We start from the raw sequence: 19,656 nt of genomic DNA on the forward strand, positions 1-19,656 counted from the left end.
ACTAGATTCAAAAACCCAAAAATCATTAGATTTCAAATAATTGATTCATTCACACAAACAAACGCTCAAACAACAACTGGGTTTATTATCGAAGTGTCAAGTTCCCAGGCACTATTGTCAGCATCACCAATATTACATTACTCTCTCTCTAGAACCACACTTTCTCTCTCTAGAACCACCACCACCACCATCACCATCTTATTCTTCTTCACTCTCTGTTCCTAACGAACCCACATTGACAGCTGCAACTGTCTGCCGCTAGTCAACCAAAACCCTCGTGAAGTTGATGTAAAAGATCTCAGATTTAATGAAGAAAACGGGTCACTTGCTACTTTGCCTCTAATTCAGGTGAATTCTTGTGATGTTTATTAGTTTTTTATTGATCATAAAGTCAAACCCAATTCAATTTGCTCACAGATTTACTGTTTCTTCTTGATTTTTCTCAAGTGGGTGGGTGTTGGCTGCTTTAAAGATATGTGTTTTTTCAAATGGGGTTTTGTTAATTTTGGTTTTTGGTTAATGGGTTATCATAAAGTTTGAATCTTTTAGGGTTTTTCAGTTGGGTTTCTTTAGAATCTTGAAATGTGTGTGTTTATAAGGGTGTTCAATGGTTATAATGAAGTGGGTTAGATTTGGGGGCATTGTTTTGTATTTCAAGATTTTGAGAAAGAAAATGGTGTGTTTGGTATCTTGCAGAATCGGATCATGACCCGAGTTGTTCGTGATCGGATACTTAAAGATGCTAATGGCGATATTAGTGATCATTTGCGGAATCATATCCATTTGACCAATTGTATTCACTTGAAAAACCATATGCACAAAAGCCCGATAACCACCGATAGGTCGCTTATTCGAGACCTTGTTGTTCTTCAACGGTCAAGATCTTTACGGGATCCTTCCATGAGCCCGCCCCCGTTTCAGTCCCCTTCTGGCGGTGGCGGTGGAGATGGTGGTGGAAGGCGGTCAGTTGGTTTATCCGGCAACTCCTCGTCTAATGTGGGTACGGGTGATGCGGTTCATAGAAGAATCAAGAAAGAAGAATCGAGTAGGCGGAGTTTTAACGACGATTCTCCGTTAGACGCTGCGAATTTGGCTCGCGATATTTACCCCGGGAGTTCGGATAGTAAAGGTAAACAAAAAGCGCGAAAAAGTATCAAGAACAACAAGCAAGATGATCATGTGAAAACTCTTTTACAACAATTGAACGATGTCCCGATCGATAGTGATAATGTGGCTTCGTCACACAATCGTTTTCACGGTGGTGTTGACGTTGAATCAAGCCTGCATAGCCACGGTGTTAATCGGGTCAAAAGGCGGAAGTTTAAAGGCGGAAGACGGGCTTCTCGGGCACCGAAAAACGAGGTGTCAATGGCTTCTAATTTTGTACCACACGTTGACTATAATGGTCAACAAAATGTTTCCGGGGGTCCGAAAAATGGTTGCGGGATTCCGTTTAATTGGTCGAGAATTCACGATCGGGGGAAATCGTTTCTGGATATAGCAGGAAAGAGTCTCTCGTGCGGTTTATCAGACTCAAGGTCAAAGCGAGGTGGTCAACGGGACTCGGGTCAAGGTCAAATACCCGTTTTGTCTGACGACTCTGCATCATTTACAAACGGTGAATCGCTGCCTTTGTTATTGGACGGTTCTCAAGAAAGTCGCGAAAATCCCGCCGCATGGGTGCATGATTATTCTGGTGAATTGGGAATTTACGCAGATAATTTATTAAACAGTGGAACCGATTCGGATCTTGCTTCCGAAGCGCGATCGGGTCACCAAAAACGCTCTAGCGACAATACTCGCCACCAAAATCTCACGCAAAAATACGCGCCACGAACGTTTCGGGACCTCGTTGGACAGAATCTGGCAGTACAAGCTCTCTCAAACGCAATTGCGAAAAAGAAAGTCGGGCTGCTTTACGTCTTTTACGGGCCCCACGGCACCGGAAAGACATCGTGTGCACGCATATTCGCTCGAGCGTTAACTTGTCAATCTTTGGATCACCCGAAACCATGCGGGTATTGCAACTCTTGTGTCGCACACGACATGGGTAAAAACCGAAGCGTTCGTGAAGTGGGTCCCGTTCACAATCTCGGATACAAAAGAATCATGGAACTTATGGAGAACATGATCCTTTCTCACATGCCCTCACAATATCGCGTTTTCATAATCGATGATTGTGACTCTTTGCCTCCTAATTGTTGGAGTGCGATATCGAAGGTTATCGATCGAGCTCCAAGGCGTATGGTTTTTCTGTTAGTCAACTCGAGTCTCGATGTTTTGCCGCATATAATAATATCCAGGTGTCAAAAGTTTTTCTTTCCTAAGTTGAAAGATGCAGATATTATTTATACGTTACAATGGATTGCAACGAAAGAAGATTTTGAAATTGATAAAGATGCGTTGAAGCTTATTGCTTCGAGATCCGACGGATCGTTGCGGGATGCGGAAATGACGCTTGAGCAGTTGAGTTTACTCGGGCAACGTATATCGGTCTCTCTTGTTCAAGAACTGGTATTCTATTCGTCTTCTGTTGTTTATAATATTATAATATAATTACTAAATTTCGATATATAGAATTTGGTCACTTGATTTCGATACGTTTAGTTTTAAATGTGTTGATTTGGGTTGTTTTTAGCTAACAGGATTTAACTAAAAAGAAAACGGGTCAAACAAGTTGAAACACATAATAAGCTACTGAATAATTTTATTTCTGATGGTTGTATTATTTTGCCATGATATAGTTTTTAGAGTAAAATGCCATTTTCGTCCCTGAGGTTTGGCCAAATTTGCGACTTTCGTCCGAGGGTTTGTTTTTCCGCATCCGGATCCAATAGGTTTGAAATCTTGTTATTTTCATCAGGCTCGTTAAATCCATCCATTTTTCTCTGTAAAGTGGAAAATACCGAATTGCCCTTTAAGTTAACGAAAAAGACGGAAATACCCCTGATTTAGCGGAGAAAAATGGATGGAGTTAACAAGCTGGATGAAAATGGCAAGATTTTAAACCTTTTGGATCCAAATACGGAAAAACAAACCTTTGGACGAAAGTCGCAAAACTGGCCAAACCTCAGGGACGAAAATGGCATTTTACTCTAGTTTTAATAAAAGTACGTTTCATACTTTTAAGAAACGAAAAAAAATATTTTGACCCGTTTTGACATGTTAACCAACCCGCCAAATCAGCCCATTTGACATATTGACCAAAAATAATTAAATTATCACAATTTTCTCCTTTGCGATCACTAACTTATTACGTATGCACTTCACCAAACAGGTTGGACTTATATCTGATGACAAATTAGTCGACCTACTCGATTTAGCATTATCAGCCGATACAGTGAATACCGTAAAACATTTAAGAGAAATCATGGAATCGGGCATCGAGCCATTAGCTTTAATGTCACAACTTGCAACCGTAATAACCGATATTCTCGCGGGCAGTTACAATTTCATGAAAGAAAGGTCAAAACGGAAGTTCTTTAGACAACAAGCTCGTAAGTTTGACTTTTCAACATTTTCAAAAAAGTCAACTCCTTTTGACCTTGTGTTACATATTTAATCCTTTTTCACAGTATCTAAAGAAGATATGGAGAGGCTGCGGTTAGCATTGAAGACGTTATCCGAAGCGGAAAAACAGCTCAGAACGTCGAACGATAAGTTGACTTGGTTGACCGCTGCTTTGTTGCAACTTGCGCCAGATCAGCAGTATGTATTACCGACATCTTCGGTTGATACTAGCATTCATTACAGTCCAACGGGGTTAAGTAAAGGTGGTCGACGAGATGGCCCACGCAAAAGTAACTTTGAGCATGGTGAGACAGCCGGGATTCAAAGGAATTTTTTGAAAAACGTTGGAAATTCGATGAAAATGAAAGAAAGATTGTATCAGCAAGAAGTTGATGAAATTTGGTTGGAGGTGCTTGAGAATATTCAGATAAATAGCATTAAAGAGTTTTTGTATCATGAAGGAAAGCTGACGTCACTCAGTTTCGGCGCCGGTACGTCTATTATGAACTTTTATCGTATTTTGTTTCCTGTGAATCTTGTTTCTTTGACCCTTTCTTAATCGAGTGTTAGAGATTAATATATTTCTTTTCCGGTTGTTGATTCTCTTAAATGATGTTAACTTAAGTGTAAAGTACACGGATAGTCCTTGAGGTTTTCCAAAATTTTGGATTTGGTCCCTAGCTTTTCAAAAGTACACAGATGGTCCTGTTAGTTTGCACTTTGTAACTTATTTCGTCCCCGACTTTTGCGTCCTTGTGATTTGCATTTTATGACGCATTTAGTCCCTAACTTAAACGTCCTGAAACCTTTAGATTTGCTGACTGGGGACTAAATGTGTTATAAAGTGCAAACCACAAGGACCATCCGTGTATTTTTGGAAAGCTAGGGACCAAAATTCAAAATTTTGGTAAACCACAGGGATAACCATGTACTCTACTCTTAACAGTTCGTGAACACATATATTTCCTCAACAAACGAACACGGACAAGGCTTGTTCGTATTCGTTTGGTTCGTTTGCAGCCCTGATCAAACAATAAGTTTCAATACACACATCCAATTCCTAACAACACCTTGAATCTGTTCCATGTTTTTTTAAAAGTCCGAAAATTAACGACTTTATTCATTTTGCAGCTCCAACCGTCCAGCTCAACTTCACGTCACACGTTACAAAGTCAAAGGCCGAGAAATTCAAAACCCATATATTAAAAGCATTTGAGCATGTTCTTGGATCACCCGTTACAATCGAAATGAGAAGCGAATCACGAAAAGAAACAGGGGAATCTCAAGAAGACTTGTACGCAAAAAGAAGTGAGATCGTTGAAGTCGAAGAACCGAAAGCTAAGTTGCATATCGATAATTATAATAATGAAAAAACAGAAGCTACCACATCGCATAACGGTTCAAGTATCGGTTTTCAAAGACGATTAGGGGAACAAAGTCAATCTTTGAGTTTAGTCAAAGGTAAAGTCTCTCTCGCAAATGTAATTCAGCAAGCGGAATCACATAGAAATGGTTGGTCAACACGCAAAGCGGTTTCCATTGCGGAAAAACTTGAACAAGAGAATCTGTAAGCTTTCTTCCTTGTTTGACTCTTAAAGTCAAACTTTTATAAATACTATAATCAGGCATACTTGAAAGAATTCTGAAAACGAAAGTAGCTTGTTTGACATTCAAAGTCAATATACAACAACCGATAGAGCAAAATTTGTTTAACATGATTGTTGTTTAACTTACAGGAGAATGGAACCGAGATCAAGAAGCTTGCTGTGCTGGAAGGCATCTAGAGTTGCTCGTCGCAAGGTAATGAGCTAAATTTGTTTTATATGGTAGTCAACTTATTTTTTTTAATCCTTCATTTAATATTTTTGATTAATATCAGAAGTGGCAATTTTGACCTGCTTGCTTTATCTTTTGTCAAACGGGTTGCGTATAATATTAAACAGGTTAAAAAACCTTCTCTTTTTTTTGGCTAAAATTGGAACGGGTCAGATGACTTGGGTCAATCGGGTTGCAAGTCCCCTAAGTGTATTTTAATACCTTATTTGCATGCAACCTCTTAAGTCGTTTTGTTTAAATATTTGTAACAGAGTAAATTACGATTTTGGTCCCTGTGGTTATATCACTTTTACCCTTTTAGCCCAAAAAGGAATCATTTAACATCTGAGCCCCCAACGTCTTTTTTTCTAACCCTTTTGGCCCCTAAGACTAACCCCATCCATTTACTTTTAGGGGCCAAAAGGGTTAGAAAAAAAGACGTTGGGGGCTCAGATGTTAAAAGATTTCTTTTTGGGCTAAAAGGGTAAAAGTGATATAACCACAGGGGCCAAAATCGTAATTTACTTTTTGTAATATTACTACAACCATATTGTTTTTGTGATCAAAATTAAGGCGTTAATCATTGATAAATCTTGTGTGTGCAGATTTCTCGATTGAAATTTAGACCAAGAAAGCCACGGGCTTTGCTGAGATTCGTGTCTTGTGGAAGGTGTCTTCCAACTAGATCGCCGAGGTAATACAAAAATGTTTAGAACACGTTAGTCTTTTCTGTTTTTAAGCATTAATTTATCGGCCGATTAGCTTTGACTAATAAAAGTCAACCCCAAGAACACAAATGATTAATGAGTATTTCTTTTATTTTTCTAGCTTTTAATGTTCTTTGTAGGCCTTGTAAACAATTGTATTCTTTGATGAAATTGTAATATTTTTCTTTGATGTAGAAAAAAACCAGTTGGCTAAAGTCATGAAACTTTTTTGTCATGTGTTTTGTCTTTATTTTGATGGAAGTGGGCCCCACCTTTGCCAGTGAGGAGAAAGATTGACTATTGACTGGTCAAAGAACAATTTTTTTTTTTTTTCAAAAAAATTATGGCTCTTTTGATCCAGATAATGTGATGGAGACATGTTTTCTTTTCATTGGATGAAAGTCAAAAAAGATGTTTTTATTTTGGTGAACAAAAAGATTTTATGACAAAGATTTATTGCATATTGGTTGTGACTTGTGTAGTCAATTTATGGAACAGAACAAGTACTAGTAAATATTTATTATTATATATAATTTAATTAAATTTAAAATTGGATCAAAATAATATTTGAATATTTATTAGTAGAGTTAACTTCACGTACAAAGTGTCTTATTGTACAAAACGTACGAAAGACATGAAAAAGCCAAAAAAATGCGGTGGCATTTTCGTAATTATTTACTCGTAGAGTAATTATCAAAATTACTCTATAAATGATCCTGTAGAGTAATTTTGATCTTGTACATTAATTTTGTAAAATGTTCTTGTAGGGTAATTTTGATCTTGTAGAGTAATTTTGTAGAGTATCATAATTACTCCACAAATGATCTTGTATGGTAATTTTGATCTTGTAAAGAAATTTTGTAGAATATCATAATTACTCTAGAAATGATTTTGTAGAGTAATTTTGAGTTGTATATTGTTTGATAAACTTGCAGAGTAATTTTGATACACTTGTAGAGTAATTTTGATACAGAATAATTTTGATACACTTGTAGAGTAATTTTGATACAGAATAATTTTGATACACTTGTAAAGTAATTTTGATAATTACCATACAAGATCAAAATTACTATAAGAACATTTTACAAAATTACTTTAGAAGATCAAAATTACTCTACAAGATCATTTGTAGAGTAATTTTGATAATTATTAATAATTACGAAAATGTCACCGCGTTTTTTCAGCAAAACCTTTACTTCGTACGTTTTGTACGTTAAAATTATTTGTATTTGATCTTTTGTTTTTATTAGTATCACACCACCTTGATATTGTATAATGTTAGCATGTTCTTCATAATATTAGTAGGGATCATCACTCTTGAGAGTGATCACTTGTTACATATGAACAAAGATCTGTTACAAAAAAGCTAACAATTTTTGCTACCGAAGCCAATGCCAAAATGATCTAAACAATATGGGTAATAAACAAAGCATTCGACACTTTTAGATCTCAATGTTTCTGATCAAGTAAAATATACAAGATTGTTTATAAATATTATTTAGATCATAAGAAAAGTATTTGAATAATTGATATCGGTATCATACAATAAAGTAAAACAACAAAAAAGTTCACAAAAAACCTTAAAATGAAAGAATTTTAAATAACATGCTAGAGATTATAGATAATAAAAACAATTAAGAAAATAAGATTTAACTAAAACAAGGGGATGGCGGCGCAGTTTGTTGCTCGTCTATCTGTTATCCTTACGTAATTTACCCTGGTGATTGGAATGAAACAAATTAGCCAAAAAAAAAAAAAAAAAACTAAAAGAAGACTATTACCATTGCAGACGGTGTTTTAACAATTTTCTTTGGTTATTTCTATTGCCAACACTATTGGGTGCGAAATGGGATCTTTACCGTGCTCATATCTCGGTCTCACAATCGGGGCAAATATGAATAGAAATCTCCAATTGGGGGCCGGATTGAGGTGATGAAATACTAATAAAATTAATTGGGTGAGTTGGAAGAAGGTGACCACGCCAATTGAGGCCGGTGGGCTGGGTCTTGCTCCGTTGAGAGATGCAAACATAGCATTACTCACAAAGTGGTGGTGGAGGTTTAAGCATGAGTCGGAAGCTTTATGGAGGGAGGTAATTCTTTCTTTACACTCTTCTAATCGCTCGTGGCCTATTCTTCCATATTAAAAAAAGTCTTAATGACACGTGGAGCTCTATCGCAAAGCTGGGAAATCATCTTGCACACACTCATATTAATATCGGAGCTCTAATAAAGGGTGAAGTTGGTAAGGGGGATAAAGGGCGGTTTTGGCTTTGGCTTGACCCTTGGCTATCATCGGATCCGCTTCGGGTCACTTTTCCTAATCTTTTTAAGATAGAAAAGCATAAAAGCCGCTTTATATCAGATGCTGGAATTTGGTGAATGGATATTTAGTGAATTATAATTTAATGAAATTATAATTATTAATAAGCTCTTCATATGGTGAATTAAAGACTAAACTCTTAAGTAGAGTTTTAAAGTCTTTTAATTTGAGTCTTTATGTCTCAAATTAAGTCTCTAATTAAGTGAGACTTTTCACTCATCCTCAACTCTTGTATAATAATAGGCTATGTGCCTCATTTGAGTGGAAGAACATCTAGAAAAATACAAGAGAAGATAGAAGAAAATTACATGAATATATGGAGAGTTATTGAAAAGAAAAAAAATACTTGAAGACCCATGTGTTGGGTACTTAGAGAGATATGTTTTCTCTATTCGATTTCACCACCGTTACATCTTTATTTGTTCCATAAGTTCAAACACTACAATTATCTGGTGTAACCTCGGGCGCGTGGCCATCTTCGGCAGTACAGACTGCTTCGGCTGTTGTACCCTGGGAGACAGACGCGTCGTCTTTGGTAGAGGCGTGAAATCTGTTTTAAGGGAAGCGTGTTGAACACGTGCCTCAACCAAAATCGTCAATGTTTTAGTGTACTCTTTGTTGCAGTCAAGGAGTATTTTTCAAGATTCAAGATGATGAATACTCGAGTCTAAGATGCTATCAAGTGCGCGTGAAGGACCCACCAGAGATGCGGCTTGAATCAAGATTGGTATATATAATTATATTTTATATTCCTTTTATATAGTTACTGCAACCGGTATTGTACTATGATATTTCCTACGAATAACGAGAGTCTCATTAATATATATTTTGTAATGATATTTTATAAAAGGTAAACCTAGTTTCTACATCAGATTCGTATTCTCGAGTTGATGGATCGGTATCTTGGAAATGGAACCGGAGGAGTTCAAACTAGAACCTCGTGGAAATTATTGAATTTTCAAATTTATTAGCAATGTTGAATAAGTTCCAATCTTCTTTTCAACCCGATAGTTGGTGTCACACCCCGATTTCCACACGTTTCACCGGTGGGCCCGGTGGGGGATTACTGTGACGTAGTTGGCAACAATATAGTCAAACCACACAATATTTAAATGCACAACGGAAGCATAAAGATAGATATATTTCAACCATCAAATGTAATATCCAAGTATCACAAGTAGTCGAAATAATCCACAGGGGATCAAAATAAAATAGGAAATATAATGTTCAACAGATAGTGGCATCCCAAGCTTGCGAGACTCTAACGATGCTAAGGAGTGGCTAGCCTATTTCGTGTAGAACCTGCATTTTTTTTGGGGAAAATACGTCAGTTTACACTGATAAATACATTCAACCGACACTTTTGTAAAAGGTTTAATAAAATTGATTTGAATGCACAATGTACAAACTCTTTATAACTTGGGATAATTAATCAATCAAATCTTGTAAAAGAATTACATGTTCACTATGCGTTCAGTTGCCCGGGTCGTGCCGGGTTTAAGGTTAATAGACACGCCACATAGCATAAAGCCGTGGCGGGAAAACCAACGGTTATACCTTTATAAATATAGACACATTGTCGGGTGTACGCCTACACCCGCGTGTCAAGGTCGTGGCCATTTCGTAAAATGCTGCCAAGGATATCCGGGACATGGTCATTAAGCTCCCAAAGGCGTAAAGCCAACAAAACCAATTTTTAAACGGGTCACATTGATAATACCCAACTACTAATGAGTTATGGTCAATTGCCCGACCAAGCGGTATTTTATATACCGTAACCCAAGCCCGTATAACGGAAAATAAGTTAAAAGTATTTATCTGAGCAAGTAATAACCTCAACAAACAAATGCAAGTATCTTTTACTGGTCTCATATTCTGGAATGAAGGTTTATAACAACCTTTTAGAATCCTAACGGGTCTTTAATTTAGCCTTAGCTTAGACCGGTCAGTTTCAAATGATAAATACGGTTTAATCGCATGAAAGGCGAAAACCGGGAATGGAATGTGGTTTGGACCCAACAAGTTTGAAGACTCGTTTTATATGGGTAATATAAACACATTCTGGATTTTGAGGTAAAAATGATAAGGTTTGACCCGTTTCGGCTAGTTTATGTAAACTAGTTACATAAACCGAACCGTACGCGCAAATGGCGTAACGGGTAACCGTAAGAGTCCTACACAGGTTTCCTAAGTCAATATGCTCTAAGGAGGTTGTGGTATCAGTAGGATACCTTCCATTATGCCCATAACGAGTTTAATCCCAATATACGCCCCGTAGGGGTATTTTGGTCATTTTAAAGATTATAAAAGAGGTTTCCGAGTTCTACAGGAAATCTGAGTTTTCCGAACAGGTTATAAAGTTCACAATACTTTATTTATTATTTAAAATCAGTAGCAACTAGATTCGGGTCAAAATACCATGTAGAACTCATTTTACGTCCGAAAAGGGTATATTCGGTATTTACCGAATCAATGCCATAACCGCAGGTTACGAGCAGGTTAAAAATAATTAAAAATCTTTAAAAATCTCAAAATATTATATTACATCAGCGTGTAAAAGGTTTGGTGTCGAAATTTGGGTTTAGATAGGCTTTATGCTAATTGCGCCGTTTTAATTACTAAAGTTTCCTTATTTGCGCTATTTAGCATAACTCTTATTCTAGACTTCAGATTGACATGAAATTTTAGGGACGTGCTTAGAAATCAGTAACTAAGGTTATTGTCCTTTCACATGTCCAAAATTCTCGTTTTAAGGTAAAAAGGGCATTATGGTCAACTTTTAAGCATATAACGGAAATGTGCAAAAGACTCGGACAAACAACGAACCGGCCACAGAGGGTTATACCATCATGTAACCTGGTCCTAAGAGAGTCCTAAGGCATATCTAAATGTCACACCCCGATTTCCACGTGTCTCACCGGTGGGCCCGGTGGGGGATTACCGTGACGATGTTGGCAACAATATAGTCAAACCACACAATTATATAATGCACAGCGGAAGCATAAGATAAATATATAAATTTCAACCTCTGATCGTAATATCAAAATGTATTACAGGGGTTGGATATATCCACAGTGGATCGTAAATAGATATAAAGTATTGTTCCATCAGATACTGCAATCAAGCTTGCGAGGCTTATCCCGACGCTAGGGAGCTAATACCAGCCAATTACGTTTAGGTACCTGCACTTAATCTTTTTGGGGAAAATACGTCAGTTTACACTGGTAAATACATTCAACTGACACATTTGAAAATGTTTATTAAAATTGATTTGAATGCACAAGGCACAAACTCTTTTATAACTTGGGAAAATTCATAATGATCTTGTGAACGTTTTACATGTTCTTTTATGCGTTCAGTAGCCCGGGTCGTGCCGGGTTAAAGATTTATAGACACACCACGTTTGCGTAAAACCGTAGTACAAAAACCAACGGCTACGTCTTTTAATTTTTAATGTCGACACTTTATACCGGGTGTACGCCTACACCGGGATGTCGATGGTCGTGGCCATTTCGTAAAATGATGCCAAGGATATCCGGGACAACGGTCATTAAACCCCCCAAAGGCTTATAAGCAACAAAACTGTTTAAATGAGCCGATCATATTTAATCAATTAACCACCTAAGCGATGGAATTATATAATGCTCAATCAAGCGGTATTAATATACCGTAACCCAAGCCCATATAGGGGAAATAAGTTAAAGTATTTACCTTTGCAAGTATAAATCCTTAATTTAGATCAAGTCACCGATAGCTTTTACTGGGGCTCCTAATCTGGAACGAAGGTTTTAATTAACCTCTTAGAATCCTAACGGTCCTTGTATTAGCCGTAGCTTAAACCGGTTGATTCCGATATATAGATATGGTTAATTCGCATGAAAAGGCGAAAACCGAGAATGGAGTATGATTTGGACCCAACGAGTTCAGAGACTTGTTTTATATGGGTTTATAGTTCATACTCTGGATTTTGGGGTTCAAATAATATAATTTGACCCATATCGGCTATGGCACGAAAACTAGTTTCATGAGCCGTACCGTGTGCGCAAACAGGCGAAACGGTTAACCATAAGTGTCCTACGCTTATTTCCTAAGTCAATATGCCTTAAAAGTATTTTGGTATCAGTAGGATACCTTCCGTAATGCCCGTAACGAGTTTAAGTTAATATTATGCCCCGTAGGGGCTTGTCGGTCATTTTAAAGACTCTAAAAGGGATTTTCGAGTTCTACAGGAAATATGAGTTTCCCGAACAACTTATAAAGCTTAAAATACTTTATTTATTATTTAAAACCAGTGGCAACTGGAATCGGGTCAAAAGACCTTGTAGAACTCCCGTTTTGGCCAAAAAGGGCATATTCGGTATTTACCGAACCGTAGCCATAACCGCAGGTTATGAGCAAGGTAAAATTTATTAAAAATCTTTAAAATTCCCAAAATATTATTTTACCACAGTGGGTAAAAGTTTTGGTGACGAAAACTTGGGTTAGATGGGCGTTATGCTAATTGCGCCGTTAATTACAAAACTTTCTTAAAAGTGCGCCTTTTAGCATAACTCTCATTCTAGGCCTCGGATTGACGTGAAACTTTAAGGACATGCTTATAATTTAACAAGCAAGGTTTTGGTCCATTCACGTGTCCGAAATACTCGTTTTAATTTTAAAAGGCCGTTACGGTCAACTTTTAGGCGAATGACGGAAATACGTAAAAGACTTGGATAACTCATGAACCGACCACAGAGGCGTATACCCACATGTGACCTGGTCCTAAGAGAGTCCTAAGGTATACTTATACCTCACTAAAACGGGTCAGAACTGAAGTCAAAGCAAAAGTCAAACTTATGCGACTTTCGGCTCCGAACCGGTTCAATATAGTAAATGATCGATTCAAACGAGCGCAAACAGGTTTATATACTTACTATCATGTTTTATGATTGTCAAAACAGGTTCCATAACATATACATTACAGATTATGCATAAATCGCTAAAATAGCTTTCTGTTGACTTTTTAACCGCACGTTTGACTCGACATTTGACATAGTTAGAGTGGTGATCAGGGGGAACCATTTTAGAGGTTTATTACCCACGTAAATACCAACTCATAACCACTTTTGATTCGTCATAAGACTGAACCATTACTGATTTATTGTAAAGTCAAACCGTAGTTACGACGGTTTGGTTTTTAGCTAACAACTAAGCATAAACTGAACAATGGATGATCAAGGTAACTTACAGAAGTTAGAACTTGAATATGGAGCAGAGAAAAAGGACTTGAGAGCTCTTGAAATGATCAGAGGTGTGTGTTTTGATGTTGTGAATGATATGTTGCATAAGGTGGCTATTTATAGCAAATGCCAAGCCTCTATGATCATTACAACCACCACAATAGTCCAGAGGTGATGGGTAGGTGTCCCAGAGGTGTATGGGTCGAGTAGGGGGCACCCATGCCTCATTTATTGGAGGTTGATCGTTCACAATGCTCAAAAGTCAAGAAAACACAAAGTTTCTGCATCTGGGCGTCCAATGCGGCCCGCATGGAGGTTCCATGCGTTTACAATGCGGGCCGCCTGGGATTAGAAGATCAGACGCGTAGTTGAGGAGGCTCGCGGCCCGCCTCAACTTAACCCATTATATAATGCGGGCCGCGTAGGGTTAAGATTTCAGATATTTTAAATCTTTTTGCAATGATTGCAGAATCTGGCCATTAATAACGAAATCTTTCGTAATGATTTACCTGACCTTTCGGTTTTGAAGGGGTAACTTTGCGGTTTGGCCCTCGGTTATTTACCGATAGGGGCCTCGTGTTATTTTCCCGCGTTATAAAGTCCCCGGTTTATTTATTAATTGTATTGGAAAGCCTTAACTTTCATTATTGACGCTTTTAACCCTTCTTCTACGAATTTGATCGTAACTTTCTCGTTTCATATCGAAACTTCGCGAGATTCATATATATATTATTTTAGTGAGGGTATAATACCGTTACAAAGTCTTTGGAACGTTAAAGGGTCACTCAGAGGTATTATTAAACATGTTGACACAGTTAACCCCTGTAGTTTGTAATCTCTCACTTTCTTCCGCGTTTTGTTTTTGTACGATCTATAATTTATTCGTTTGAAGGTTTAAGCATTATTTAGGGATACTATGCAGTATATTTACCCTTGTTGACATTTATAACCCTCGAATTTATATACTTTCAAGGTTTGTCAAAATTAGTCCTTTATTTATTATAGATGCCACGTGTAAACAAATGACACGTGTTAACACATCATTGGACACAAAAATTCGAGGTGTTACATCCTCACCCCCTTAAAATAAATCTCGACCCGAGATTTACTCAAATAAATAGGGGTATTTTTCTTTCATTGTAGCTTCGACTTCCCACGTATATTCAGGACCTCTACGAGCATCCCATTTGACTTTTACAATCGGTACGTGCTTTCTGCGAAGCTTCTTCACCTGTCGATCTTCAATCGACAAAGGTTTTTCTATAAATTTTAAGCTCTCATCTATATGCACATCTGTGTGTGGAATCACCAATGATTCATCGGCGAAGCACTTTTTGAGATTGCAGATGTGGAACACATTGTGAATTCCATTGAGCTCTTCAGGCAAGTTTAGTTTATAGGCAACTGATCCGACTCGTTCAATGACCTCAAAAGGTCCTATGTATCTCGGACTCAGTTTGCCTTTCTTGCCGAAACGCATCACCCCCTTCCAGGGTGATACCTTAAGTAATACCTTTTCACCCACTTCGAAGTGAAAATCCTTACGCTTTGGATCAGCGTAGCTCTTCTGCCTATCGCGGGCAGCCTTGAGACGTTCCCGGATCTGGACAATCTTGTCCGTCGTCTGGAAAACAATCTCTGGTCCCGATAATTGGACCTCTCCTACTTCCGCCCAACAAACAGGCGATCTGCATTTCCTACCATATAATGCCTCAAAAGGCGCAGCCTTTATGCTGGTGTGGTAGCTATTATTGTAGGAGAATTCGATCAGGGGTACATTTTTATCCCAGTTACCACCTAAATCGATCGCACATGCACGAAGCATGTCTTCTAGCGTTTGGATAGTACGCTCACTTTGACCGTCCGTCTGTGGATGGTAAGCCGTACTAAAGTTTAAACGCATGCCCAAAGATTGCTGGAAACTTTTCCAGAAGTGAGATGTGTATCTAGTATCCCTGTCGGAGATAATAGACACAGGTATGCCGTGTAAGGCTACAATCTTATCAACATAAAGTTGGGCTAACATATCGGAGCTATATGTCTACTTGATGGGTAGAAAGTGAGCTGATTTAGTCAGCCTATCGACTATGACCCATATTGTATCGTTTCCTTTCCTGGTTTTGGGTAACTTGGTTATGAAGTCCATAGTTACGCATTCCCACTTCCACTCGGGAAGTTCAGGCTGTTGTAGCAAGCCAGACGGCTTTTGGTGCTCGGCTTTGACTTGAGCACAAGTCAAGCACTTTGCTACATGGGCGGCTACAGACTTTTTCAAGCCTATCCACCAATAATTTGCCTTTAAGTCTTGGTACATTTTGTCAGCACCAGGATGAACTGAGTATTTGGAACTATGGGCTTCCTGGAGAACAACATCTCGTAGTCCTCCATATATCGGAACCCATATACGTCCGTTCAGTCTAAGAATTCCATCCTTGCTAAGAGTCAACTGCTCCTCAGTTACTCCCAGCTTTTCATTAGGATAATTCGCTTCCAACACAGCCTCACGCTGCGCAGCTAATATCCTTTCCATCAAATTATTCTTAACCTCAATGCTCTTGGCATTGATTCGGATAGGTTTTACCCTTTCCTTTCTGCTCAAGGCATCGGCGACCACATTCGCCTTGCCGGGATGGTACCTGATTTCACAGTCATAATCATTCAGGGTTTCCATCCAACGGCGCTGTCTCATGTTCAACTCTTTCTGGTTGAACAGGTGCTGGAGGCTTTTGTGATCAGAATAAATCACAAATTTAATACCATAAAGGTAATGCCTCCACAACTTCAGTGCAAATACAACGGCACCCAACTCCAAATCATGGGTGGTGTAATTCTTTTCATGCACCTTTAATTGTCTTGAAGCATAGGCAATCACCTTGCCCTTCTGCATAAGAACACATCCCATGCCTGTGTGTGATGCATCGCAGTAAACTACGAATTCGTCTGTTCCTTCCGGTAATGTCAGCACAGGTGCGTTGCTTAGCTTTTGCTTCAGTATTTCGAAGGACTCTTGCTGCTTTGGGCCCCAAATGTACTTTTCTTTCTTCTTGGTCAAGGAAGTCAAGGGCGCAGCAATCCTTGAAAAATTTTCAATAAACCTCCGGTAGTATCCTGCTAAACCTAGGAAACTACGGATTTCGGTAGGCGTCTTTGGCGCTTGCCAGTTCATGACTGCCTCTACCTTAGCGGGGTCCACTTGGATACCACGCTCACTCACAACGTGTCCTAAAAATTGAACCTCTCTTAGCCAGAATTCACATTTCGAGAATTTGGCGTAGAGTTTCTCACGCTGTAGTAATTCGAGAATGCAACGGAGGTGCTTCTCGTGGTCAGCTTGATTCTTGGAATAGATAAGGATATCGTCGATGAAGACTATGACGAATTTGTCCAAGTACGGCTTGCAAACGCGATTCATGAGATCCATGAACGCAGCCGGTGCATTTGTGAGCCCAAAAGGCATCACTAGGAACTCGTAATGACCATAGCGAGTCCTAAATGCAGTCTTGTGTACATCTTCATCTCTGACCCTTAGTTGATGATAACCCGACCTTAAGTCGATCTTGGAGAAGTAGCTTGCTCCTTGTAGCTGATCGAATAGATCATCGATCCTTGGTAAAGGATATCTATTCTTTATGGTAACTTTATTTAGCTCTCTATAGTCGATGCACAACCGCATCGATCCGTCCTTCTTCTTAACAAATAGGACAGGAGCTCCCCAGGGAGATGAACTAGGTCTGATAAAACCTTTCGCCAGCAGTTCATCCAACTGGGTCCTCAGTTCTTTCATTTCCGTCGGCGCTAATCTGTAAGGTGCTCTGGCTATCGGAGCCGCTCCAGGAATGATGTCTATTCTGAACTCCACTTGTCTATCTGGTGGCAAACCAGGTAGTTCTTCAGGAAAAACCTCGGGGTATTCAGAAATGACAGGAAGATCCTCGATCTTCGGCTTTGGTTCTTCTAAAATCACCTGAGCCATGTAAATTACACAGCCTCTGTTCAAACACCTTGAAGCTTTCAGCATAGATACGTCTTCGGGCAATCCGTAATGCGTATCCCCTCGAATGGTAAGAGATTCACCACTCGGAGTCTTTAAAACTATTTGCCTTTTGCCGCAAATGATTTGGGCCTGATTACGAGATAACCAGTCCATGCCTAGCACAATGTCAAAACCCGCAAGTTTGAAAGGAAGTAGAGATAAAGGAAAAGAATGGTTCCTAATGGATATTTCACATCCTTCTAGAACAGTAGAGACGGTTTCTATCGTGCCGTCTGCTAACTCTACTTCGTATTTCACGTCAAGGGTTTTGATTGGCATATTTAGTAGTTGGCAAAATTTCTGGTCTACAAAGGATTTATCAGCGCCAGAATCGAACAGTACTCTTGCAAATATATTATTTACGAGAAAAGTACCTGTAAGCACATTGTCGTCCTTAACCGCTTCCTTTGCATCCAAGCGAAAAACTCTTGCATTCGACTTCTTCGTCTCTTCCGCCTTCTTGGCATACTTCGGGCAATTACTCTTTATGTGCCCCTTTTCGTTACAATTAAAGCAGGTTGCATCCTTTATCTTTTTGCACTCCACTGTCTTATGATCCTTGGACTTGCATAGCCCACAGGATGGAGTCTTTTGTTGCGACTGTGAACCAGACGCAAACCTACACTTCCCGGAGTGAGGTTTCTTGCAGACCTTGCAGTGAGGTCTTCCATCAGCTTGCCCCTCCTTCTTTGCCTCCGACCCTCTCTTGCCTTCACCGTTTCCACGGTGCTTTTTCCCAGACTTTCGTGAGGTATCATCCTCACGTTTTCGCTTTTCAGCCTCCTTGCTCCTTTGTGCCCTCAGACGGACAGCATCAAGTGTAAGCGACAAGGAGAGGTCAGTAACTGACCTGAAGGTCGTCGGCCTAGAGGCCTTCACACTGGCCTTGATCGCCGGCTCTAAGCCCCCAATGAAACGGGCAATCCTTCGAGGTTTTGGTGTCACAAGATATGGCACCAGGCGTGACATAGTGTTAAAACTTGTCAGATATGCTTGACAATCCAGGTTTGTCATCACCAGTGAGACAAAATCCGCCTCAATCTTCTCAACCTCGTGCTGAGGGCAGTAGTTTTCTTTTATGAGGGTAATGAACTCCCCCCATGACATTTTGTACAAGGCAGACTTACCTGAAGCCTGCACCAGAGCTCTCCACCACGCCAGGGCCTCGCCCTTGAATGACTGGGACACAAACTTAACCACGTCCCTCTCAGCGCACCCGCTGATGTCCACTATCGTGTCCATCTCGTCTAGCCAGGCGATACAGTCAACCGCACCTTTCTCCCCTGTAAATTCACGGGGCTTACATGATACAAAGTATTTGTAGGTGCAACCCTTAGCACTTGACGCATCAGTATATTCTCTATCGCGATGAACGCTGTGCTCAGTAGACGAGTGCTTGTCGTCCTCTTTCTTGGGTTCAGAGGGTGGTTTGGAGTGTGTCTTTGGTTTAGAGGGTGGTTTTGACACAGTTCTGCCTTGAGACTCAGTATTTTGACGATTAATAGCTGCCTGGACAGCATTGTCAATCAGAGCATTCAGTTGTGCGCCTGTCAAATGCACTGACGCATTGTCATAGTCATCTTCGTTTGTGTGGCTGTTCTCTCCATCGGGATCCGCCATTGTAACTTGAATCTGTTACAGAAGATAACAAAATTTTAATTTAGGAGATTATTATATGAATGTCTTTTATGACAATTTGTCAACCATGGTACAGAGACCATATTTGGTTAACTTTTTATTTCATTAAATATTAGGATCTGAATATATCCTATTTTAGCTATATAGGTAATATTGGCGGCATAAAGCCTAATCATGATGATGTTTTATAATATTAGCCGAGATTTCAGAGAATCCAAGGCATAGAGAATTGAACCGTAGTTCTTTCATCTCTTCTTGACAGAGAGTCATAGACTACCACTGCCTTTTGTCTTTATAAGACAATTATTATGGCCCATAGGCACTACACCTCTAATGGATGTCTTAATATGGTTGGCCCGTAGGCACTACATCACTGATGGATGTTTTAATAATACTGGCCCGTAGGCACTAC

General features: G+C 39.2%; 1 protein-coding gene across 1 annotated transcript; it reads left to right on the top strand.

The window, feature by feature from the left end:
* The first annotated feature begins 57 nt into the window (after positions 1–57).
* Positions 58–6,262, top strand: LOC110919811 (protein STICHEL-like 4). Its single transcript, XM_035985306.1, has 7 exons — positions 58–348; positions 697–2,514; positions 3,278–3,497; positions 3,576–4,001; positions 4,642–5,077; positions 5,247–5,310; positions 5,931–6,262. The coding sequence occupies exons 2-7, from the start codon at positions 706–708 to the stop codon at positions 6,021–6,023; spliced, it is 3,048 nt and encodes a 1,015-aa protein (XP_035841199.1). The 5' UTR covers positions 58–348; positions 697–705; the 3' UTR covers positions 6,024–6,262.
* Positions 6,263–19,656: the final 13,394 nt, after the last annotated feature.

This window comes from Helianthus annuus, chromosome 16 (genome assembly GCF_002127325.2).
Source record: "Helianthus annuus cultivar XRQ/B chromosome 16, HanXRQr2.0-SUNRISE, whole genome shotgun sequence".
Lineage (NCBI taxonomy): Eukaryota > Viridiplantae > Streptophyta > Magnoliopsida > Asterales > Asteraceae > Helianthus > Helianthus annuus.